Below are 25356 nucleotides of genomic sequence, written 5' to 3'. Positions count from 1 at the left end.
AATTGTGTAATGGTGTTTGTGTGATTCAAAGGAGGGGGAGTGCAATGTGATGATCTGTCTCAACCAACCCCAACATGTTCATGAAGCTTCGCCTTGCCTTGGGCATGTATTGTTCCATTAGCATAAGTGAGGGCACGCATGCTGAAAGCTGATGCTTCTCAGTCATCACTAAGCTGGTTTTATGGAGCTGTCTAGAAAGCAGTACAATCCAGAAGGTAAAGGAGGGAAAAAAAAAACAACACATGAGGCGGTAAGGAGGTTAACAAGTTTAATTTCTTTTCATGGTTCATAGAACCGATAAATGCATGAGTGGAAATATACTGCAACAAAGTTCCAATACTGCCTAAAATTCAAGTTCAGACTTGCACATTACCCACCTGTACATACAGTAGTCCCCTGCGAGCACGCTTCTTCTAACTAAATGTTAAAGATGCTGAGGCCATGTGCTCTTCCTAGGGTAACCATGTTGTAGTTACACAAAGGATTAAGTTGGCTCTCATCATAACATAGAAAGAGCCCTTACATAAAAGGCTCGATAAAGTAAACTTTGCTAATCGTCGTTATAGAGATACGGGAGTTTGTGTCCTCCCACGCGTATGCCTTGTACCAAGGAAATGGATTTTGTTTTACAGTACTTTTTACTCGTACTTAAAACCAAAACAACAGAAGTGCTTTAATTCTTAAACAAAACCAGGTGACTTGAGTTGCTGGAGCCAGAAATTTGCTGTAAACAACGTGGCCCCAGCTCTGTTCAGTCTGCACACGGGGGAGGGAGCGGTAAGGAGGTGTGTGACGTGGCAGGTAGGCACCACATCTGAGAAAACCCTTTGCACCCTACTCGTTTCCCAAGCTGGACACCTACTCAAACAAAAAGTCATGAAAATTTGAAAGCAAAGAAAGAAACCTCCCATTTTCAAGCAATTAGTGAATAAAAACTAAGAATACCATTGCATTCCACCAAGGCAAGCATTCTTATATTTCTTCCTTCACTCAGGAAGAGGGAGCAAGCACAGAAGCACGTAGGTTTGCCTAAACAGAGTTCAGCTTCTGCTTGTGTGGGCTTTGCGCAGTTTGTAATGGTACTTACAGTGAGCTGTTCGCAGATAGCTTTGTTTCGCAGCAAGTCTAGATACGTAGGTGCTTTGTTACCTCCTTTCTGTCTTGCTATGAGAACTGCTCACAGCAAGAGTCTTACTTACTCCGGAAGCTAACTCGCATTTCAGAACCCCTGCTTTCACTTTTGAATTCTTCTATGCACGAGGCAGTACTGGTGAAAGAAATGCCTGCTGACGCTTAAAAAGTTAAAGTGCATTTTCCTCTTGAGAACAGGCCTGACAGGCTGCTCTAGTACATTTTCTATCAGAGGCAAAGGCTGCGTTGAGCAGGGAATGGGTCACAGAACATGCTCCAGAGCAAACAGCCAAGTTGTCTAACAGGAATGAGGAGGAGTGATCCTCTCCCGTGGAAGAGGGAAAGCAACTGGCAGAAGTCACAGGTCCACACATCAGAGCTAGCCCAGGCTGAGTGGGCGATGAGTGTGAAGCCTCCTGCAGCTCAGCTCCCTACTGCCAAAGGCAAGTACTCCTCCTTTTAATTCATTTGTGGCTGCCTGCTTCCAGAGGTTCTAGAAGGAAGCTCAGGCTCTCGCTGCCGCTGTCATATCTGGTTGTAGGCACTGGTCAGTCGGATCTTGGCAGAAATACTGGACTCCAGCAGTACAGCCTGCCCCACGGCTGTCTGTTCAAACCTAGCATACAAGGACTAATTCCAACAAACGTTATTCAAAGCTACTTTCAGTCTAATGGAGTCAAACACGGAACTAAGATGATGATCTTAAGAGTGACAGTTGTTTTAATCACCGTCCCTCTCTTACATACCCTCTTTTTTCAAAGTGAAAGCTAACAACCACAAGGAATTCACTCTTGGCTTCCCGCAAACCACAGACAGCAGTGTCTCCGCATCTAGCCTAGCGCTGTAAATATGTCCCTGTTTCCCCTAGAGCGAAAGAAGAACTAAAATGATCTCAGGAGTGCCTGTTAAGGGGAAGCGTTCACCAGCTCCAGAGCTGGGCAAAGGGACAAGTATATAAGAGCACGGCAGGAAAAACAAACTTAACTCCCACGTTATTTGCTTTCTTTTGCGTAGTTTCCAGGCCTCAACTCATCATGGCTTGTAAATCAGAGGCTGCTCCTTGCATAGTGAGCAGGATTAAAATCTCGTATTACTTTAGCTGAACTAATTTTAGTGGAGTAACGCTTACATAGAAAAAAATAGAAAAATCCATTAGATTAAAGTTGTGGGGAGTGCGTTCAGCTAAAAAACACAATAAGGGTTACCTAACCTTTATAGACAAGTGAAGTTTTCATCTGATTAATAAAGGGGAATCGCATATGATCTGCCACTTTTCCTAGCACTTAGTGTGTGGCAATCGCTACCTTTTTTTACACACACTAAAAAGCCTCTGCATCAGAAGTGATACACGTACACAAACGCAAAATGCATCTGGAAAAATCCAAATCAAAGTTTGAAGATAAAAATCCAACAAACTCGGCACACAGTGAAGATGCTGGGTATAACAAGGGAGGGAACAGACATTCTTCCATAACACAGAGGGGGCTGAAAGTCACACCCTTCTGAACCAGAACACAGAGCAAATTCTCCTCTGGAACAGCTTCCCCCTTCACAGCTGCCCCTTACGGCTGCTTCCTTCTTCAGCACATCGACCATGTATTGCCTGGGCTAGTGGAGCAAAGAAACCACGTACCAGTTTGCCTTCGGGAGTGGATTTGATTCTTGCAGTTCATAAGTGACATTTTCTTTTTTACTTTTTAAATTAGTGTTCACTTCATATTTTACTAGGGTTTTCTTTTTTTCCCCTCCACATTTGTAGGGGCTATTTCTTTGTAAATTAAGTCAGTCACTGATCAGAGAGACTTCTTCCTCTGCAGGGAAGCAGCTCCAGAAAAGGCGAGAGTACAAACCATGCTCAACCCAGCAGCTACTGTTTCATCTGCACCCCACAGTGAGCAGTTAATAGTGTCAGCCTCCACCCAGGGGGTCCTGGTCACCACCCTTCTCCTGACCCACATACCAACATCTCTGTGAAAAGACATTTAAGAGCAGGCATGAGCTCTGTGCTAATAAAAACACATGACCGTGCAGGAACGCAGACAGCTCTTTCCTTGTGCAGCCAGTACTGCTCTCCCTCTCTCCACTGGAGAAACTCTGGCATGCAATGGTTTGAGGACAGCGTGCATCCCAAAGAAAACGCATAGGTCATCTCATTCTGTGACTTAACCAGCTTCCTTCATCCCTGTTCTTTGACAGTAAAATTAAAGAAAGTTTAAACAGTGCTTTGTAATGAGATAAATTAATTCCTTTGTGTTTCTGCATCAGTAAAGCCAAACATTGCGGGATTAAGTGAGAATGAACTAGACTAAGTCTAATATACTACCGATTCTGTCTTGACACAACAAATTACTGGTGGAAGAAGAAGTCTGAAGGAATTTCTTTACTATCCTGACCCTGTTCTTGAGGGAATAGTGAGCTGTAGCCCCCTTACTCCACAGGGGGGAAATCCCTTCCACATGTCCCACACCCACCGGCCTCCTATGGTTCTGTTTTTCATGTGACAGTACACATGCTTTCACATCAGAGCTCCGAGCAATGTTTTCTGCCATACCTATTCTCTGTCACTCCTGATGTGGTGACATAACTACACTCCTTTTTCCGTGTTCTTTGGCATGCATGATTGGGCAAGAACACAATGAGGAAGGCTGAAAGAAGCAGAAACCCCAACATGGACCATCTCTAGATGTATGAAAGGTGAAGGCTGAGAGCACACTGTCACTACCACTCATGGATGAAGAGACATGGGGTGTCCCCCCCAACTTCTGACCTTTTGTTTGTAGGCTGACCACTGCCCTGGTTCAGTGACAGAGGCAGCACCATACTGCCAGGACAGAGGAAAGTGGCTGCAAACAGGTAACTCCTCCTCATTCCTTCCCCGTTGCTCAGCCAAACCTTCCTTCCTTTCTCCCTCTTTCAAGTTCATTTTGCAATCACAGTTGGTTTCCATTCTTTGAGGCGATCGGTCTCCAGGAGGTTGACCCGTTTAGCAGCAATATAATCAAACTAGCCGCCTTAGTGCTGGTGGTGGTCTCCACTCCTCCTGAGCAGCTGCAGCCTGCACCTTCACTGTCAAAGCTGGAAGAGGGGATTGTATTTCCTAATTTCCTGCAGAAGGCGAGCCTTGTCCATGTTGGCTTCTGCAAGGGCTATTTTCATGGTCTGAAGCTCCCTTTGCAACTCTGGCACTTCCTTTAACTGCAAGAGACAGAGGGAAGAAAACAAACCAGGAGTTTCCAAAGGTAAGCAGCAGGGCAGATCTGACTACACTGATCTGTTCGAAGAGGAAAACCAAAGCAGGAGCTTTTGAGATGAGTTACGCTACGTGACACAACCACACAAAGCTCACTGACAACGTGACCCAGTTTGATTTGCAGGAGCAAGTATGTGCCAACTGGTGCCTGCTGACTTCCATACCTGTCACTAGAGTCAGCTCAGGCTGCCAGAGATGACTGTCTAATGACTATTTTCTCCCAAGACTTCCCTTCACATTTCTAGGCACAGGAACAAGACTTGCAGTGGGCAAAGTTTCTTCCTGCAAAGCAGCTAGCCGATTCTGGCTGAAGATGACTATACAAAGAGAGCAGGAAAAAAAAAAATTGGTCTCTGATCTGCATTCTTCTTTTATAAGGGGTCCTGATACACCTCTAAAGGTTTGTTAAAATTAAGATGATAGCTGGAGCAAGCAGATGCCTGGCATTCCTATTTCTTGTCTCCATGAACAAAGTTAATTCTGTCCTCAAACATTGCCAGTGAGATCCCACTACAGTTTCATGGCACAGGACAGGTTTTTTCTTGAGCTCTCAAATATTTTTACTCAAGAATTGAGCCTTTGCGTTTGTTCCTATTAAGTTCGATAACATCAGAAAATAAACTGAAGCTAAGCTACTGTGATGCTTATGTGCTCCAGTTCTGGTCAGGGCCCTGTTTCACAAGATGCTATGAACAGGAAGAAGAAAAAGCCTCTGCAGGAAGTGGAAGAGAGACAGATGAGAAAGGAAGTGATGTGTCACCAACTAATGAACAGAATCCAAAGTCCCCATCCAGTTCTGTATCTAGTCAGCACATTGCTCCCTTAATATGTATTTTTCCATAGCAAGTAATCAATTTACCAAGTAGACCCGGCACCAAACAGGAAGTATAATTAGAGAACAGTACATATTTAAAAATAAACCAGCCATCTGAATTCCAGATATATGGATCAAAATGGAAAGAAAGTTCAAACTGAATAGCAGAAACTTTAAGCAACCTGAAACTCCCTGGCTGTAAGACTTACTCTACTCTGACAAAACATCGCTTTCTTTGCGGGAACCTCCTGATTCCTGTTTTTCTAACAAGGAACTGGGCACAGGGGGAAGATGGAGCCAATCAGAAAAAAAAAAAAAGATTTCTGAAAGGGAACAAGAGAGTTTATGCTGGGCAAGGTATCCTTACTTCTCAGAATGCCTGTAAAAGGAGGTACAGGCTGCTTTTGTGTGCACTCCCTATCTGCAACACACCACACCTACCAGTAACTGCAAACACATGAAGACAAAAGACTTCATTTTCCAGCCTACTGCCAGCTATCTAGCTGTCCAGACAGCAACAGGCAGCAGTGACTCACCTGCAGTCCACGTGTTCCTGCTGCTGGGGCGGCCAAGACACACTCTGCTGGGGCCTTCTGTTCCTGAAGAACTGACACAGGTTTTTCCTGTTTCGGTGAGCCCTCCCCTTGCGGAGCTGGAAAGAAGCATAGAAAACATTCAGGTGTGGACATTTATACAACAGGGTACTCGGGACAAAAAAAATAACTTGAACTTTTTTTTTTTTTTCTCTTTTTAAACAGGGAAAAAAACCAAAATCTCATTCCCATTTTAAAATGGAAAAACTAAAGCAAGGGAAGAAGCAGTAATCTGTCCTGACTGTGTGAGCTCAAGGAAATGTCAGGCACGAATTCAGGCTGCCGGTTCATTGTTTTAGGTATTAACCTATTCTGCCTGAGGTATCAAATTTGATATCCAAACAAAACAACAAAAGCAGCAAGAACTAGAGAGGCAGGAATGCATGCACCCAGAGATTAACACTGCAGAGCAGCCAAAGGACCTGGGTGCTTGCCCTGAAGACAGAAGATTATTTGCCCATTCTGGTAGAAATGTCTGCAGAGAACAGAAGTAGGGACTGCTCGCACACCAGAGCCCATCCTTCCCAGCAGCAATCATAACATTTCAGTTCCAGTCTCCTCCAGCACAGCCTGGGGGGTGCCAGGGGAGAATAAAACAAGTTTCCCTATGTTGCTGACCTGTTAGATAGAACACCCCATCGTCTCTGCGCTTCACAATGACGTGATCTACTGCCAAGGTGATAGGAACAGGGCCAGGGGAGGTAGGGTATACTCGAGGGCTGTCATCCTGGAAAAAAAAAAACAAAGCAGAGAAGAGATTAACTGCTGTGACAGCTCTGGCAACTCTGCAAAGGACTCCCCTTGCCCCCAGCCTTCACAGGAGTAGCGTTACCGATTGGCAGCACTGCCAGAGCTCACCAAGGTCACCCATCATATGGAAAAGCCTGGTTTTATACACAAGACTGCATGCGAGTCTTAATCTGTGTAGAAAGCACTCCCACAGATCAGAACCAAGTTCTGTCATATCCAAATAAAGGCTGAGGAGAGGCCTACAACCAGCACCCTGAAGGCTCCTCTCACAGTTGTCATCCTACAAATTCCTGATTCAAACCCCTAGTCAGTATTCCTTAGCCAAACAAAGCCAATATCCGTTAGTCTGGAGATTTTCATGCTGCTGTGCAGCAACACCGGTTCCTGCTTGTCAGTGGAGCCAAAGCATTGCTTTCAAAAAAGTTTAATCAAGAAATTCTGTCAGTGCCCCCCTCCTAAATATCAACAGGCTCTTACATAATGTTTTTCATCTGTAATTCTCTAAATGTTTACAGAAAAGGTCAAATATTTCCCATTTCACACAAGCACTTGGAGGAAGAGGTATTTAATTCAGTGTGCCTAGGTGGCCAAGAAAGCCAATGGCATCCTGGCTTGTATCAGCAATAGCGTGGCCAGCAGGACTGGGGCAGTGATCGTCCCCCTGTACTCGGCACTGGTGAGGCCGCACCTCGAATGCTGTGTTCAGTGTTGGGCCCCTCACCACAAGAGAGACATGGAGGGGCTGGAGCGTGTCCAGAGAAGGGCAACGGAGCTGGGGAAGGGTCTGGAGCACAAGGCTGATGGGGAGCGGCTGAGGGACCTGGGGTTGTTCAGCCTGGAGAGAAGGAGGCTGAGGGGAGACCTCCTCGCTCTCTACAACTGCCTGACAGGAGGGTGTAGAGAGGTGGGGTCGGTCTCTTCTCCCAGGTAACAAGCGATAGGACGAGAGGAAATGGCCTCAAGTTGCGCCAGGGGAGGTTTAGACTGGATATTAGGAAATTTTACTTCACTGAAAGGGTTATCAAGCATTGGCACAGGCTGCCCAGGGAAGCGGTTGAGTCGCCATCCCTGGAGGTATTTAAAAGCCGTGTGGATGAGGTGCTTAGGGCCATGGTGTAGTGGTGGGCTTGGTAGCGTTAGGTTTACGGTTGGACTCGATGATCTTAAAGGTCTTTTCCAACCTATACGATTCTGTAATTCTTTCCCTTGAGTCTGCAAAACAGGTCATCAACAAAGCTGGGGAGAGAATCTGAATGTCAGGCTCCCATTTCTCCACAATCTGATCACTCAACAATTCCATTGTGTTACTCGTTCATCCCTAAGGCAGTTTTGAGAAGCAAAATAAAACAGTATCAGGAAAACAGGACCTCTACAGATGCCCATAGCAATCCCACAGCATCCTTTCCCCAGCAGAGTCTTGCAAGTGAGCTCTGCCCAGGCTACCATCCTGGGGGGAATCTCTGGTTCCCCATACACTCACCTTCAATGTGATTTTGGCATCCACAACTTCTATCTCCATGGGGATCACCTCTGGAATTATTTCATCCTCAAGAAAGGGGCCAAGGTTGGTAAGGAAGGACATGAAGAACTCTGCTGTGTAACTGTGGACCAGCATATGAAGGAAGCCATTCTGAACAGCGAGTGGTGAATGCACAGCAGCATTAGGTCCTATGTCAAGACGTAAGCACACTTCTGGATGGGTCTTACTAGCTTCAGGGACTGAAGGCTTCTCTATACCTGGATCTCCTAGAGCTATAGCAGAAAGATCTCATTGCAGAAGATGCCATCAGTAATAAGATATAAACTCAAAATACGTATCTTGAAAAGGTAGTGTTGAGGTATCTTGAAAAGATACCTATTTACCATCCCGATGCAGAATGGAGTCAAGTTCACAACGACAGCAGCCTGAAGCCATCCATCCTTCACGTGAAACGAGCACACGTTTCAAAAGACTAAGAGTCCACATCACAGAAACTAACACCAGAACTGGACTGTTTAAACTTCCAGACCCATCCCTCTCTCTCACCACCTCAGCACACTTTAACACTAGCCTTCGTTTTGCAGAGCTGACCACAAACTCACCACCCGGCTCTCCAGAGCTGACCAGTCCTTCCACCGGCCTCGCCACCACCCAGTCCTGTGTTCCACTTTGCCCCCTCGTGGCCGTAGGCAGTACTGTTAAGGGAAGGACCAACCCTGAAGTCATGTCTTCACTTGAAGCTTTGGGTTGTAGTTGCTTTTGGTTTCGTTTTTCTGGAGTTGCGTTGGGGTTTTTTTTGGTTGGGGTTTTTTGTTTTTTCTTTAATTCGAATTTAGCCCTGGGGAAGTACCCTAGCCCAGAAGCTTTATTCTCAGGGCAGGAATAACTTCAGGGTTTCCCTAGATAGCTTTATTCACTCTTTTAATTCGTTTCATGCATCCTAGCAGCAATTAAAAAAAATCCCAGTCGATGATCACTAGGCACCATAGAGGCTAATGGTGTAGGCACTTTGGAAACATCTTTCCAATACCAGATTTGAACCACTGACAGAAAGATTCTTAGCATTCACATTCAGTCGCACACAGGTCATATACAATCCTAAGTACACCAAACATTAACGTTGAAGTACCAGTTAAAATGGAATATTTCCTGAGGGTGGTCAGTATAAAAGCCAGTGACAAAAGTGCAGCTATAAAAGCAGCAGACTCCAAGAGCCAGTGTCTTACCCAGATAGCCACGCAGATACTGCCACATTCCGACGTTGTTCAGTTGCTCTGGAACCACGTTCATGACTTGTAAAGCAACAGACAAATCATCACCTCGTGCCTCTATTCCACAGTTCACCTCATTCATCTTCAACACGAGGACAGACACCTGAAACAGCAAGCGACAAGCTCATTTATTAAAACAAACATCACCGCAGGGTTCGCTTCCAGATTCACTTAGAGACAGTATTAGAGTGAAAAGGAACAGAACTCTGACCGGCTGAAGGCTGGGGTCTTCACTCTGTGAAGTCGAGCTGTTTATTTCAGGAGACGCTCCACCCTCGTCCTCTGCCATCAGGCTTGCCCTACTGCCTGTGTCATCGTGGACCTGAGGAAGATGCCCTGAGGGAAGAGGGTCCAGGCTGGGTTCTGAAAGGGAAGTAACAACAACAACAACTCAATTCTGTTTCTTTTTCTGATTTTAAGAAGTCCTGATCTCAGTATCTGCCTGAATCTCATGGCCTATCAGCCTATACCATCCTCTAGGGAACTCTTTCCAGCTCCTCAGATGAATTTAAGCCACACAGAGCTGAAGTGAAAGACGTCCACTGAAATGCTCAGTGTACCCTATTTCCAACCAGCCCTTACTAAACCCTTCCTAAATGCTATGTACCATCCACCTACCTGCGTACATTTACAGTCCTTGCTCTAGTATGGCCAAATGCCTTAGAACACCATTGTTATGTGCAGGGGTCACCCTCCCCACTCATTTATACTCCTCATCTCAAAGAAAAGGCACCTATAAAAGCAGAAAGAGCCATTGTGGGTGAACTACTCATGACCTTCAAAAAGAATGAGTGGCACAAGTGAATTCCATACAAACACAGCATGACTCGGTTGCCCATGGCAGAAAACTGTTCACTGATGTGAAATAAGAGTGGGGGAGAATAAAGCCAAGTGCTTGTTACCAGAGTCTGTGAGCATCACAAAGCCGTCACTCCCATCGCTGTCCACAGACAGCCCATCCTCAGGGCCGCTCCCATCCACAGATGTGGTGTCAAAGGAATGCTGGGACGCTGTCCTCTTCATGGAGAAGAAACGCATTCGGCTGCTGCCACCCCCGCCTGGAGTCACTGCTCCCTCTTCTGCTTTGGGCGCAGAATCCCTACCAAAAAAAAAAAAGTGATAAAGGCAAACAGCTCAGCCTCCACGTTACACAGATATTGGGCTGGACTCTGAACACGTGCAAGTCAGGCTTTAGTGTACTTAGACCAACCCCCGGAGATGAAGATCTAACCTCTCTCTAATCCAAATAATATGAAAAGAAAGGGAGCAGTCGGCCTACATTTTCCCCCTTCCCTGCAGCCTTGCTGCTGCTATTGTGAAGCACAGGACAATGGCCCACTCACTTGGCTGGGGGGAGAGAGAGCATTTTCTGCATGGTGGAGGTCATCTTCTCCCGGCTCAGGCTCAGAGCGTCTTTTGTTATAGACATGGCTTCTTTGGTGAGGTCCATAGTCACGTGCAGAGCTTCCTTCGTGGCATCCTTTGTGATATGCAGCGCACTAGACAACTCCACCTCTATGTTCTTCAAAGGGATGAGTTCTGCCTGGCCATTGAGAGTGATGTTTCCTCTCTCCAAGGGCTGCGTGTCTGAGGTTGGGCTAGAAGGGAGGGCAGGAGGACTCTGAGGATGGCTGCTGGTCTCTGCTGGTCTTTCTGCAGCCAGGGCTTCCACAGCTTCATGTGCTTCCTCTATCAAACCTTTCTCCTCTATGCTCTTACTACGCGGAGCTGTACTCAGAGCTCCATCACTTGCGGATCTTGGGAGTCTCTCCAGCGGTACACTGGTTACACTGGTACCTGTATTTTCAATCCCACTGTCCTCTGGGACCTCTGAGGTACTGCATACTCCCTTCTCCGAACTGGTCTCCGATTTCAGCTCCTTCTCTTCGGCCACCAGCCCCTTCTCTTCGGCCACCAGCCCCTTCTCTTCGGCCACCAGCCCCTCCTTGCTGTCTGAAGGCGAGAGCTCAGACTCGATCAGGCTTGTTGTGTCCGAGTCAAGCGATCTGGGTTCCAAGACAGACCCTGGTGCGGGGTTCATGAGTAGGGCCACTTCAGCACTATGGAACATAACTCCTACACAAGCAGACATGGGATCTAAAGGAGACCCAGTCACTTCCTGGGTATCTTGGGCCAACTGCTCCTGCAGTGTTTGCAGAACTTCTTTCATCCTGAGCAGCACCAAGTATTGGTAGTGGTTGAGCCGAACTTTGACATGAACAGATGAGGACGCAAGCACATGGATATCGGCAGAGGCTTCCAGCTCTTTATTATCTACTCCATCATCAATTTCACAGTCAGATTCTCCCAAGACATCCATTGTCTCTGGGACCTTGTAGATATTCTTCAAATCCTGGTCAGTCTTTGATCTTTGACAAACCCCATGTTCTCTGGAAAGGTTCTCATTCTTGGAGTGATTGCTAAAGCTGGCAGAAGGCTTGATTTTCAACTCAGAGGCAGCCAGTTCCTGTCGTTTAGATATCTGAGCTTGCCCCCATCTCTTAGGAAGGCAGGCCCAAACGGAAAGGGGAAAAGGGTCAATAAAGCTAAGGGCTCTGCCCTTCGAGCTTTCAGCCCCCTCAAAGTCCAGGGAAAGCTCAGTGAAATTCATAGACCACAGATCTTCAGAGGCAGAGGTTTTGTGTAGTAGCTGGGGAAAGCCTGGATACTTCTGAGGCCTATCATCCACCTCATACGCATGGCGCAAGAAAAGGGTGTGGAGGAGGCTGAAATTGTCCTGAGACCTTGGGAACTTCGTGTAGCTGGAGTGGAAGAACTCTGAACTGGCAAATTTACGGAAGAGGCTCTGGAGGTCCTGACAGCTGCAGAAGGGAGCGTGGCGAGTGTTGGTGGCAGTCATCTCCGATGTGCAAATGCAGAGTGTCTGTGGACGATCTTGATGGTCAGTGACTTTCTTCTCCACGGGGATGTTAAGCTACACGGAGGAGAAAGACATTACAAATAAAGCCATGAGAAGGGAAATTAGCAGAGGCTTATCCTGGCTATTTACACAGAAGGTCAGCTGTGGAATATATAAACAATTGAGAAGTCTTGGTCTCTACTGAAATCCCAAGAGCTGGGCTAGACTCTCAATTTATCCCTATCTGAAAACTAAATAAAAATTTACGAATCAGGGAAGAGGAGTCAGACACAAGGGAATGTAAACCGAGTTTTATTTTAGGTTCTTTTACCACCCATGGCTTACGTAGCAGCTCAACTTACAACATTCACTTTGATCTTTCTCTGCAAGGACTCACTACGCTTTCAGGCCTTTAAGCCTCCTCACAAAACTACTAACAAGGGTAATCAATGACAAACACCATAGGACATCAACGCAGCAGACGTAGGCCCATCGGGAATGGTAGGAGGGTCAAAGTGATTTCCAGAGGCCAGAAAACAACTTTTGACTACTTGAACCATCAGTTTCTCCTTGAAACTGTTTTCATAAATACTGACTTGCCTGCCTATTCTGGACTAGAACTCAAGCACATGTTTTACTGCCCATAGATCAAAACAAAACTAACACAAGTGGTAGAAGAAAGTTAGAGAAAGGCAAAGGTTTTGTTTTCTCATTCTGAACTCCAGCTATGTCCTGGTCTCATGTTCCTTCCACAACAGGGAGGGAGAGAACACTGAAGACTGGGAAAGGAAAGAAATGAATGGTACCTTCATCCGGAAGCCATCCAGTCGAACATCAACATGCTCATCATGCTTGCCTGAGTCCTCCAGCTTGTAGATGGCTTTGAACTGCTCCAGGCTGCGATAAAGGTCCAGACAGAAGAGGTTTATCCAGAGCACGCTTGCTGTATCCAGGGTAAGCATCAGGCCATTCAGCTGTACATACAGGTTTGGGCACGGAACTAGAATGAAACAGAATCAAGACAGATTACTAATAGCAGGAAAGGCACTTCAAGCGGTCTGCAGCTCAGTGTACAACCTGCACTGACAACACCAATGCAGAGGGCTTCAACACCCACTGGAAGACAGATCTCTTGATGAAAGGAAGAAGCTGTGATGCACCAGAGAAACGTGGTGTTCCAGGTCTCACATCAAGCCATCTGCAGAGCATCCAAAGCACCCTACGGTCCTACTCCAGTGCTACTCAATAAGGTAGAACCCCAAGAGTTGGGCAGACACAGCAGCTCCTTCAATACAGTCCTGGATACGTTATTTTGCAAGCACAACTTTGCCTTCACATTTTGCACCACGCAAACTCTATGCTACTTTCCCACAGGCAAAAAAAATACTAGAAAGGCAAGCATTTGAAAACTAAACAAAAAAGGACATCCAGAGAATATATGACAGGGTTAACACACCTAAAGAGCTAAGAGTTGACTGATTCTTTAAGAAACACCTTTTATAAAAGAAGGTGCTAACCTGGGTGTATTACCTGGAAAGTCCTGATTGTCTGGGAAGTAATACTCTGTGAATTCAATATGGATTGCAGAGACCTGATCAGGAAGTTTGAAGAATTTTCTGCTACATGAAAGCAAGGTGGAAGGTTTCTTACTGTGTTGACCAGCTGTAGAAACCTGAAAACACAATGGTATGCAGTTGTGCAGAATTCAGATTTGGCAAAACAAAGTGTCCCAGTAACCCTGCATTCTCCCGTATTCAATCCATCTCATTTACACATCAAACATACTCTGCTTTCCAGTAAAAATAAAACTTTTTTCTACCTGCTAATATTGTCAGCTCCTCTCCTTTGAGGGAATTTAGTTCTTTATGTCTCCTGTCACTGCTAGTAAGAGCCATGACAATTAGAATTAGGTGGTGTGAATAAACAGAACTGAAATCTATTATAGCTTCCTTCAAGATTAACAGCATGTTGGTAAGTCCATTATAGTATCTGGTACTGATTACGCTCTTGCAATGGCTACAGGGTATATGGATATAGGGCCTGATCCCGTCTAGTGATGCTTCCTGTCCTGGGTCAGAAAGCATGAGGGAAGACTTATTCCTCCTCTGTCAAAAATCCATATCCTTGCTAACTTCTCAAATGCATGAAATCTTTTGCCCTGGGCCTGCCTAATGCTTGATGCAAATTTAGATGTGAACAGACACAGAGTGCACAAACTCTGTGGTTGTGCATGCAATTTCCTCTGAATGTGAAAATTATCAGCAGTTCATACTTGGTTTAAAAGTTTTACATGCAACATAATTAGCAGCATTTGGGTTCTCTGGGCAGAGCTTTGACTGTCTTGGATGACATGAGATTTGCATGATTTATTTGAATCATATCAGATTACATTTCTTTTTAAAAAGTGACAAGAACATCTCCAGACACTGCTCAAATCCCTACCTGGTGAACATCCAAGTCATCCACTCGAACTACCACACAGCTGGATCGAAGCCGGTTCCAGGGAGGGTGCCGGAGTCGTGGCAAACTTGTGGGAGGTACACGGCCTTTCTCTAAGGGACTTTTATGAGGACTCAAGGAAGTATCTGTGGGGATGGAAAAGCAGAACCAGCAGGGTTTTACTCATGTCCTTTGTAGCGATCTCCACCATCAATACCAACACGTACATGCTTACAGAGCAGAATTAACAGCCCCAAAATTAGAAACAGATGGGCAGCTAGGCAGGAAAAAAAAACTTAGGACTTTTGAAGGAAGAATGCTGTGAAAGACGAGTGTGCTCTCTAGCAAGAGAACACGTTCTTCAGCCAGGCTTTAAGTATTTAATTCACTCCTTATATACTTACTTCTGGAGAAACTCAATAATTAAGCTAGGAAAGTGACACTGCAGTCTGTCCATTCTTGCTGCAGTGTTATTCCAGTATGATAGCCATTTTCCTTGGCCATTATATTTATGATTTTTGGTGTGCTACAGATTTCTGCAGCAACAGATCAGCCTGCTAAATAGGGGAGAGGTAACTAGAGATATTGCTGGATGGAGCAAAATTGTTACCATCTCCTGCTTTACTAGTTTTATCAAATACCATTACCTGGTTTCCTTTTGAAGGGGGAAAGTGGAGTCCTGGCAAATGCAGGGTCCATTTCTTCATAAAGCTTCTCAATCTTGCTTTGAAATTCACTGACCAACTTCTTTGCCCACTGTCCCCGTGTTTCCATTGCTTCACTGTACCTCACCCAATGCTTGCAGGCATCTCCTGCATGAAAGCAAACATCTTGTCTTTAAAAATGAGGTTCCTGGATACACACAACCCTCCTGTGCCCCTCAAATGGATGCAAATCTGTACAGCGTTCGTCTTTATTGATATCACATCTGGAATACGTAATATGCAGCATACTAAGGGCTTGTGAAACAAGTGCAGGCTTTCACACAACAGAGCTGGGCCTATCAGCAAGTGTTCCAAATTCAAGTGTTGGGAAGAATGCCAAGGTCACTTTTCCTTGATTACTCAGTTAACCACAAACAGATTTTCTCCTGGGATACATCCTATACTTTCCAAATTGATTAGGCACGTGTACGAACCAGATCCAGAGCTTAAGCAACTGAAAAGGAATCCAAAGTTTCAACTTTATGTCTTTACAACAGACATCAACTCATTCCTCTCTTTGTACTCTGCTCTGCCAGCAACTTGTCAGTCATCCACCGACAGGGAAATTAGACTAACCCTGCCCACGAGGATTTAAGTCCCAAGTCCTTTGTGTAGCCTTTCTTCCAGTCCTGCCTGAAGCCATATAGCATCACTGTTCTTCAAATTCTTTTTTATCTCCCTTCTCAAGTTGGGAAGCCACACGTTCCCCCCCTACCTGCCCTGTGGAAAGGGTAATAGTCAAAAGCCATCCTCCTGAAGGTCAGCTGCATGGCACCTCCCAGCATCCCATGCTTCAAAGCGCCTGTGGAAAACAGAACAAAGAAAACCATGATCAGCTCTGCAGTCCAAGTCCTGATCCAGGAGAATTCAGAACAACATTGCTTTGATCGCCACCGCTGATTGATTGTCACCATGGACAGTATTAGGGTATCATCTTTTAGAAAGCTGTATGAAAACCATGTTCTGGGCAAGGAAAAGGACAACTGAATGTAACAGGCCAGTGATTCATACCATAAGAACCAGACCTAGAATCTCAAACACCAAAACGCAAAATCCCGTTGCTTCCCAGGCCCCTATCAATTACACTTCCCACTACAATAACCAGCACTTCTATTTTGAAGGGCCACTGTTTTGGTAGGGCCAGCAAAATAAAGACAACAAAACTGTGCTAAGATGTAGATAACAGCAGCTCAGGAGACAGTGATACACAGATCAGTTAAAAAAATCTGGAATAGCAATGGGTGTGGGTAGCAAATTTTTTTCCCTTTTTAAAGCGAAGATGTGTAGAAACAAACAGTACAACTTGGATCAGAGATGGCTGTGCAAAGGGGAGAGGGGAGTACATTTGCCTCAAAAGAGAAAAAAGTACTTAGAAGTATATCTTAGTAGGGGAATCTAGGAGTAAAACACATACTAATTAGCAAAGCCTTGCTTGAAAAGAATATGGTAGGCAAGGGAATGGCCTGTCAAAGGCAGCAAAGAATCCTTGTAGCTATGCTACCGTGAATGTCCTGAACACCCTCAAAACAAACATTTTCTCACCAAGTGGAACGATCACGCTTTATTCCCATTGCTCAATACCAGACTGTTCCTAGAGCATATCCTCTATCACTTCAACTAGGTCACTGGCAACCACATCCACTGATGGGCTTCCCCATGTTTGTCCCAGGGAGCCAAGAAAGATTTTCCAATACCTAGTTCAGACATACAGAACTGATCTCTCCATCAGCCTGAACAACTGCCTATTGCCTCATTGGGAAACAGTAACATGAAAGGTGGCTGTTTTCAAGAGGAAAATCCTCCTTCAAGAGATAAAACTCATGACCAGACTAATTTTTTCCTCCTGCAGTATCCTCCCGATGCTTCTCTCAGTTACCTGACTCTCGAGTGTGGCTGTCATCGCAGATATGCAGATCCAAGCGTGAGATGAGGAGGTGGTATGACGACTCTTTCATATCATGCTTATCAAAGTATTGACCAATGCTACTTGCATTTGGGCTGACTCCGAACGGCTGAGACCAGGACTGCTGGGTACTTGGAGCAGGCGGCGTGATCTGTTAGAGAGAAACAAGCTTGGTAACAACTAATAGAAAGAAAAAAAGAAGAAAAAAAAGAGGTTATAATGCAATTAAAAACAACTCGTGCAATCTTCCAGACTGCAAGGCAGCAATTTATAGAAATTGAATTGGGAGTCCAGAAATCTGGATCTTTTCATATGTTCTCATGAGCAAAATTCTTTGTCTGTCGTTCTGCCTCCTCTACGTCTTGGAATATGCTTTAAGATTCCTGGATAAAAAGGACTAAGAATTCCTGATCCCCCTTCTATGTAATCTCACTGCACTATGTGCATGGCCCTCCTTCCCCAGGGCTTCCACTACCAGCAGCTATATTCTTCTTCCCTCATTCTTTTCTCTGAAAACATCTTTTGTCCTCTGCCCTATGTATTTATTCCCGTGACATTCGTCAATCAATTAGTCTGCACAGCATTTTGGAAACAAAGAAAGTGGTAAGGGAAGTTCAAGGTCACTGGCAGAAGCAGCTGTTCTAAGGTTCTCATACACTGCTAAGCTACATGCGAACCAAAGAACAATTGCAAAAATCAAGAGCTCTCTCCAGAGTATTAGGAAGAAAAAAAGAAACCCGAACAACAACAGTGAAATTGGATGCCAATGTTTCCCTTGAGCATCGCAGCTCACTATGGTTTTAATGTCATAACTTATTATATCAAAGTCCCTTCCCCCAGGCCTATGCAGATTGTAATTCACAGGCAGAAAAGATTATTTCCAGAACATATTTAGTGCTTATTTCAAATCCTCATGGGGCCCTCTGCAACTTTCCATGTGCCAGCCAAATCCAGAAAGCCATGCAACTTAACACCGCTTTTTCCCTGCCATCAGACAGAATCTAGCCTGTGACTACATGTGAACATCCTCTAATGCTTATTGGCAACAAATCCAACTCCTTTGGTCACTTCATCACCCAACAACAGCCCACAATCCACACGATGCTGACCTGACACCAGGTAAGCCTACCGGTTCCCGTCAGAGATGCTCTGTGAGCAAGGGCGAGATACCACACAAACAGAAACAGCCTCTTCCACCTTGTCTTTTCCTTTTTCCTGGCAGACCAACATCCAAATCATGACTTACTCACCTGTACAGACTCTGGTGCCAAGCTTTTCCTCTGCTGTGCAGACTTCTCCATGGCTTCACTCAGAGACTCTGCATATTTCATCATTGCTTTCAGCTGAGAGTCTGTCAGCACCCAGAGCAGGTCATCAAGGAGAAACATCAGCTTAGATGCCATCACATTGCAATCTTTGGTCTGAAACAGCAAGGAGTCATCAGGGACTTTAAGAATTGCAATGTATGAATATACATACATTCTTCATATTATGCAGAAGCTGTAGCAGAAACAAGAGATGCTGCTCTGAAACTCATCTGAGAGAGAAGTTAACTTGTCTGGTGGACGTCCACAGTACCTCCTCTGAGAGGGAAAGTAGTCAAAGCTACCTCCTATTTAGGAGGCAAATTGCTCACCAGTTTAAAAAAAAAACAAAACCAAAAACCACACCACCAACAAACCCATCCCCCCCCCAAAAAAAGAAAAAAGATGGTTTAATTTCTTTTTTGTATCTACTCTTCATCGCATTTCCGCTGACAGCTAAAAATAAGGCTACCAGGCTTTAATCTCCCAGTAAAGAGATGACAGCTCTCCTTGGGATGTTCAAACGGATTTAAAAAACTTGCTCCATACATGTTATCCTCCCCTGGGAAATAAACTGCTTTGACATTTGGTAAGAACACAGCTGTTTCCAACAGAAAACACAGAGCGATATAGCAGCCTGCGCTCAACATTTGCGAAGGAAAAGAACGGTTGCTGAGGAACGTGGGAGGAAACATGCATCATCACTGCACCAGGCGGTGAGACTGTATCCTGCAAAGTATGGAGGAAACTCTCACCCTTCTCTTGAGAGAGATCTGGATCCTCCCCTGGTTAGTAATGAGTCTCAGAGGAGTAGTAACAGGATCCTGATCGCCATTGTCAGTGGCATCTGCTTCTATCCGAAGAGTCTGCCAGGTGAGCTCTTTGAACGTCAAAACCTACCCAGAAGGAGAAAAACAGGAAAATGGTGAGATTTTCAACAACTTCAAGGATTAAACTAAATGCTTAGAAGATGTGGAATGAAACAAGGCCACAGGCAATCATTCAACGCACTTTTCCTCTGTGATCCCACTACAAAAATGAAATCACGCCCCAGGTAACATCTAACCCACCCTCTCACACTGAGTTTAAAACCAGACAAACCACAAGGGTATTCAGAGCTTCTCCACTTTCATTCTCTCAAATCAGAAGAGCTCAGAGAAAGCCCTGAACCCAAGTCAACTCTCACCCGCTCTGTTCCAGCGGACGGTAGGCAAGCTCACCAAAGCTCCTTACCATCACTGTACGAGAATTCAGACAACAGCCTGATTACCCCAGAGGACTGGGGTAGCACAAGTGCCACTCTTCTGTGCACGTTATGACAGGCAACATAAGACAACCCTTTACCTCTCCTCTCTGCGGATCAGTGATGCGGGTGAGTCGCAAGTCACTCTGTTGCCAGTTTGGGTTGACACTGTAGCCTTGGAGCTGCCATAGCTCAAAAGAAGCATGAAATGCCTTGGAGTGAATCTTGATGGTGATGGAATTGACAACAATAAACATCCCCTCCACGACCTTTTCAGCAAAGCCATATTCACTGCAAAGAGAAGATCCCTCAAAGTCATCACCTGTTACAATAAAAGGCCTGGCAGAAATAAGGATACATGCAGAGAGACTCCAAGGTTTGTAAGCAATATTAGAGCCACTTAAACCTGAGTGCAGAGGGGCCAATGGTTAGCCATCAGGAACAACGACCACCCATACCCCAGTATCAGAAAGAAACCACAAGGTTTGGGGTCTGACCTTTGACCTGCAGTAAGAGCAATGGGAGACTGTCCGTTGGGTGGCCGAGGCTCTTCACATGTTCGCATCTCTACCTCCACTTTATCCAGGTACTATAAAGACAGAACATGGGAGCGACAAATACAAGACAAGCTCAGCCTACCAGCCTTAGGTCTGAGACTTTAGGGCAGGGATAAACAAGCTCTGGAGTCTCTTGACTCTCCAAGAGTCTCATGTGTTAAAGCTCTCACACCGTCAGTGCCAGGATCGTTGGGTAATCCGAATCCCCAGAAGTGGAGGGAAAAACAAACAACAAAAAACAGGCACAAGGTTGCCCTGGACTTCACTGAGAGCTCAGCCCAGCTCCATCCTGCAGTGAAATGCGGGTCTCGTGGGAGGTCACTCATCGCCAAACAGGACTATTCTCAGAACTCCCCTTCCCCTACGTGCTAAGGGTCTAGAGGATTTAGGTCAAATGAAAATTTGAGCATGCACTTCATATTTTCCCTTCGCAGAACTTTTCTCAAGTAGCAGAGATTAACAAAAGTGAGGAAGAAAAGGAATGAACAAGAGAGGAAACATTACCAGGCAGATTGGGTGCGTTTTCAGCTTTGTCCACTGGATCTGAAACAACAAAGTTGAGGTTAGAAGAGTTATCTTTGCATTGGAAAGTTTGAGAAATTGCAGGGAACCGTTTGGGCCCAAAGTTCTTCTCTGAGAAATGACCACAGTAACAATCCATCACGTCTCACCAAATCCAGGTCAAACAGGCTCAAAAAGACATTCCAGCCACTAGACCTATAAATCCAGCTTAGCTTTTGGATCTCACATATCATCATGAGTAATAGACACTCTGTGGGTCAAATTCTCATTTTTCATTTTCCTTTACGGAGAACATTCTTGTCCTTAAGGAGTTTACAATTAATTCCTGTTGTTACTGGAAGTCAGGTAAGTCTTTTGAAGACTGTGTATAAACCAAAAAGATTCATTTTATTTTCTTACAGCAACACTTATTCTGCAGTTCTCGTAGGAGGGAGAACAAGTGTTTGTTACTAAATTAAGCAGATCTGACTCTAAAAAGAGAGCGGATCAGATGAGCAAGACAGGCTCATTTTTATTGTCACTTGGCAGAGTAGTACCATATTTCTTTTTTAGCAAGTCTCTTCGATATACTAAAAACTTTTGCATTCATGTAATGCAACTGTGGTTAGTACCAACTGAGATTAAACAATCTGGCATTTCATATCAACTGAAAAAAAAATCAATTTTTTGCTCTAAAAAGCACAAGGAGGAAGAATTTGTAAAAGAGTTCAATGTACAAAAGTACAAGTGCATGCACAATTTCAGCAATTATGCACGGAAATGGACAACTGTGGGCATAAAGGCTGACTGAGCGCAGAGAGTGCAGCTTTTCACAGGCACTATTCACGCATTTCTTACGAACTGCATTTTCAACAATTAAGACTTCAGTTTATTTTTACAATACCTCACAGCATAATTAGGGTTTCAGGGAACTGCATTCCATTTTTCTCCACTTCCTATTCCTGTTGGAGGAATAGGAAGCATTTCTTTAGCATTTTAAAAAAAAGTCATTGGGGATGAGGGAAGACACAGAAAACTCCTCCCCTATCAAAATAGCAGGGAAATGGAAGGGAATGACCAAACCGAGAGGTCTGTAAAATCCCAAGTGACATGGAGGTGATGAACAGGGAACGATTGTTCACTATTTCTTCTAGTAACAGTACCAGGAGGTTATCAACTAAAACTAGTATATGCAGGCTTGATATAAGCAAAAGCAGATGTAGTTAAGCTGCGAAATTCGTTGCCATAGCACACTCTGGATGTTACATAAGTAAATGGGTCCAGAAAGCACCTGGGAAAATTCCTGGAAATTCATCAGTGGCTATTAAATACAAAGACCTCACTGCTGGCTTAACAAGTCACCTGAAGGTGAGGAAGGACCACAGCACACTTCTGCTGTGCTTCTCTCAGCATCCTCTACCATCTGCTGCCGGCCACCATCAGGGGCAGAGTGCTTGGCAAAGGTGGCCTTTGGTGACACCTGCTGTGGCTATCTCCTAGTACTCAATCAGCAAATCTCACACCTAAAGCACAGGATTTGAGACATGCAGATTGAATCACATCATGATTCTTCGTCAGAAATTCCCGAGTGACAAACAGAAGGTGCCACTGGAAGGCCTCAGCTGTGTCTGGGGACACGAGCGCAGCCTCCTCTGCTCACCCTGATAGACGCCTTGTTACAGTAGACCCGAGTGATGGCAAGCCAGGTGGGCAGCTCCAGCACATTCTGCAGCACCTCTTCATCCAGCTCCAGGTTGGTCAGCTGCCCCTGCCCTTTCAGCGTGCTCAGGTTGATTTTGTCTGGAGAGAGATTCTTGGTAAACCTACAAGAGAAGAAAGAGGAGACTTTAAAAACAACCCCTAGCAAAGCTGCTGAGACTAGAGGAGCCTTTAAGAGAGCTATTTTAAGTACTAAGAATCTGCTTGCTGTTTTGTTAAACCCTTTCTGACATTTTTAAACCCAGGGCATGTTGGTTGCTCCAGAAAAAAATGTCTTCACGCTTTGACATTTGAAGGGCTTTTTTTTTTTTCTTCGTTTTAAATCAAATTGAAGTTTGAGAAACTGAAAATTCCTTCTAAAGCACTGGGAACCTGGAAGCCAACAAAATCGCCCTAGAACAAAACCAATGAAAGCCAAACTGCAACAGGTCAGCAATTTTACTCCCGCCAGAAGTACCATATCAGTGGTGAAAAGTTTAACTATCTAGATTCTTTTTGAAGTTTTTGACACAGGAAAGTAAAAGATCATTAATAAATTACTTTTACGGCTGTCTCTTTAAACACCAGTCTCGCAATCCAGCCTGCTCTTTCGTCAGCAGGTCCAAGCATGCAACCTAACTCCCCTCCCCAGTTACCAGCCCAAGCTCCTGTCCTCTTCTCCTTTTGGCAACCAGCAGCTGCCACTCTTTCTGGTTGCAATTTCTCCTCCCAAGGGTTCTGTTGTTTCCACCTCCCTTGTATACAGCCTAGTATCTTCAGAGCCCTCACGTGTCTGAGATTTAAATGCAATGGATGAAACAATTTCAGCATGACTGCTCAAGAGCAGTGTATCCTGGGGCAAATCTGAAAACCTCTGACTTCATTAAAACCATCGTGGCCCCTAAGGAACCAGAAGAGCCAGTTTAGAGGGCACTAGACCACAGAGGCTGTATGCGTGTCAGCAATGCCTCACTGGGACGGCTGTCCCCATCGAACAACCCTTCTGTGCAGAAGGGGCCGCCACCAAGGGAGCGAGGCAGCTCGCACCAGGACGCTCCGCAGTCACAGGATTCAAAGTTGAAGACTTCCTGCCAAACAACTTACCCAATACTGAAGCCAGGGCTTATTCCACACATTCCTCCATGCTAATGCTAATTCTAATTCTGTACAGTGGTCCAGAAAGCGGAAGAGAAAGAAAGACCCTATTGTCAGCGTAAGCAGGATTAGGTTCACAGTTAGTCACACGCTGCCATTCTCTCTCCTTTCCCTGCAACAGCAGCGTGGGCTACTTCTTTGTGAAAGGCACAAAGGGCATCTTCAACAAAGTCACTGCTCAAAGAGGGGAGGGGAGGAGGAACCAGAGCAACGCTGCCGCGATGGCAGCTGACGCGGCCACCGTAGGAGCACGAGGTGTAGTACAAAACGGGCTGAGACACCAGAGCAGCTGCTGGTCAGTCAACCCAGGGCTTCCAGGAGGAAAAGTGCCTTTCCAAAGCGAGCGTTTAGTTAGGAGAAAGTCTGACGGATGGTGAAGAGCCACCGATGTCAACCCTACGCTACTGATGCAGCAACTCCTGGAAGAGAAGGGTGGCACAAACAGCTGTGAGTTTGCCTACTACTGCTTTTTACCTTGATCCTTGCTACTGTAGAGTCTTCTGCTGCCACAGAAGCCTGAGTCAGACATTTACTGTGTCATGCTGTCACCTCCCTCCCCTGAGCCAAAGGTACACACTGACAGCTGATTAAAGACTAAGTTTATAACACACCTGCCAGCATCTCAAGCTGACACATTCACTTTAAACTCGTTACTCCCTTTAACCAGAGGCCCTCTTGTTTAAACACACCCGGGAAGGCGGCCAAGTTCAACGCTGCTTCTCAGCATCTGTACAAAGAAATAACATATTCCAGAGTGTGCTACAGCAGCTGCTCCACTGGAGGGGAGATGCAGGGATCAGCTGAGTGTCTGTAAGGTCTGTGCTTGGAGTCCCGCTGTGAGCACCCACAAGCTCAGACACTGGTGAAAATTAGACCAAATACCTCCAGGGGCAATGCCTGAGCATCCTTGTCTGGTGTTAGTGAACCAGCTCCGTTGAAAACTGTTGGAATCACGTCCACTGGGATTGGACACGAAGAATAAAACAAATACAACCTGAACAGGCAGGTAATAAAAAGCACTTGGCACTGTTAAGCTCACAGGCTGTTGTGGGTAGTGATCAGCTTACGGGGGGAGAGGCTGAGGCACAGAGCAGCTTTCTCACACTTGTAAAGCAAGGATCAAAACCCTGGTGTCTCAAAATCCTCATCCCAGGCTAAGCATGCTTAGACGGGGAAGCTGCTTTCAGCTGGTAATGCAGAAGCAAAATATAAGGACATGTCTAATCAGGGAATTACTTTTTAGTGTGTATGTGTACCAAAACAACAGTAACACAGTGAAAGGACACTAAAGCTGTGAAACAGGACACTGGTGGAGAGAGCAGTATGAAACATGATCTAGCTAAAAACAAGTAACTATTTGTAATCATCTAGAGGGAAAGGCTGCAGAAATCCTGCTGAGCAGGTAAGAAAACTACCATGAGTACTACCAGACTCTACAGAAGAATCCTTTTCATGAGGCTTTCTAGATGCACCAAAATGTGCCGTTCCACCCCCGAAGGAGAGGTAACAGACCCCACCAGGGACGGGACAACAGAAGCTGCAAGTTTTGTAAACAAAAACCTAAAACTGAAACAAATTCTCTCTTTTAAACCACACAGTCAAAATTCCTGAAGCTATGCCTATTACCAAGTCCCCTGCTCTCAGTTTCTCCCCCTGTAAAGGAATCCAATATCTTCAAAGGGAATAATCTTCACATTTAAGAC

General features: G+C 45.3%; 1 protein-coding gene across 2 annotated transcripts in view; it reads right to left on the bottom strand.

The window, feature by feature from the left end:
• Positions 1–253: 253 nt before the first annotated feature.
• BLTP3A (bridge-like lipid transfer protein family member 3A) overlaps positions 254–25356 on the bottom strand; it is a 36298-nt gene continuing 11195 nt past the window's right edge. Inside the window, exons 2-22 of one of the 2 annotated variants that reach the window (XM_072886314.1) lie at positions 22461–22623; positions 20804–20842; positions 20240–20331; positions 19844–20033; positions 19255–19395; positions 18446–18616; positions 17169–17346; positions 16008–16094; positions 15236–15400; positions 14592–14734; positions 13680–13821; positions 12956–13149; positions 10633–12224; positions 10192–10388; positions 9501–9652; positions 9245–9392; positions 8621–8713; positions 8019–8290; positions 6407–6515; positions 5732–5847; positions 254–4326 (exon numbers count right to left, since the gene is read on the bottom strand). In XM_072886314.1, the coding sequence (XP_072742415.1) occupies positions 4201–4326; positions 5732–5847; positions 6407–6515; positions 8019–8290; positions 8621–8713; positions 9245–9392; positions 9501–9652; positions 10192–10388; positions 10633–12224; positions 12956–13149; positions 13680–13821; positions 14592–14734; positions 15236–15400; positions 16008–16094; positions 17169–17346; positions 18446–18616; positions 19255–19395; positions 19844–20033; positions 20240–20331; positions 20804–20842; positions 22461–22623 (4510 nt within the window). In that variant the 3' untranslated portion in view covers positions 254–4200. The remainder of the gene's footprint in view (positions 4327–5731; positions 5848–6406; positions 6516–8018; positions 8291–8620; positions 8714–9244; positions 9393–9500; positions 9653–10191; positions 10389–10632; positions 12225–12955; positions 13150–13679; positions 13822–14591; positions 14735–15235; positions 15401–16007; positions 16095–17168; positions 17347–18445; positions 18617–19254; positions 19396–19843; positions 20034–20239; positions 20332–20803; positions 20843–22460; positions 22624–25356) is intronic. The other variant, XM_072886315.1, reaches the window with a different exon arrangement.

The sequence above is a fragment of the Ciconia boyciana genome, chromosome 23 (genome assembly GCF_034638445.1).
Source record: "Ciconia boyciana chromosome 23, ASM3463844v1, whole genome shotgun sequence".
NCBI classification, from domain to species: Eukaryota; Metazoa; Chordata; class Aves; order Ciconiiformes; family Ciconiidae; genus Ciconia; species Ciconia boyciana.
Note: the sequence above shows the minus strand (reverse complement) of the source record. Positions and strands in the feature narration are given on the sequence as shown.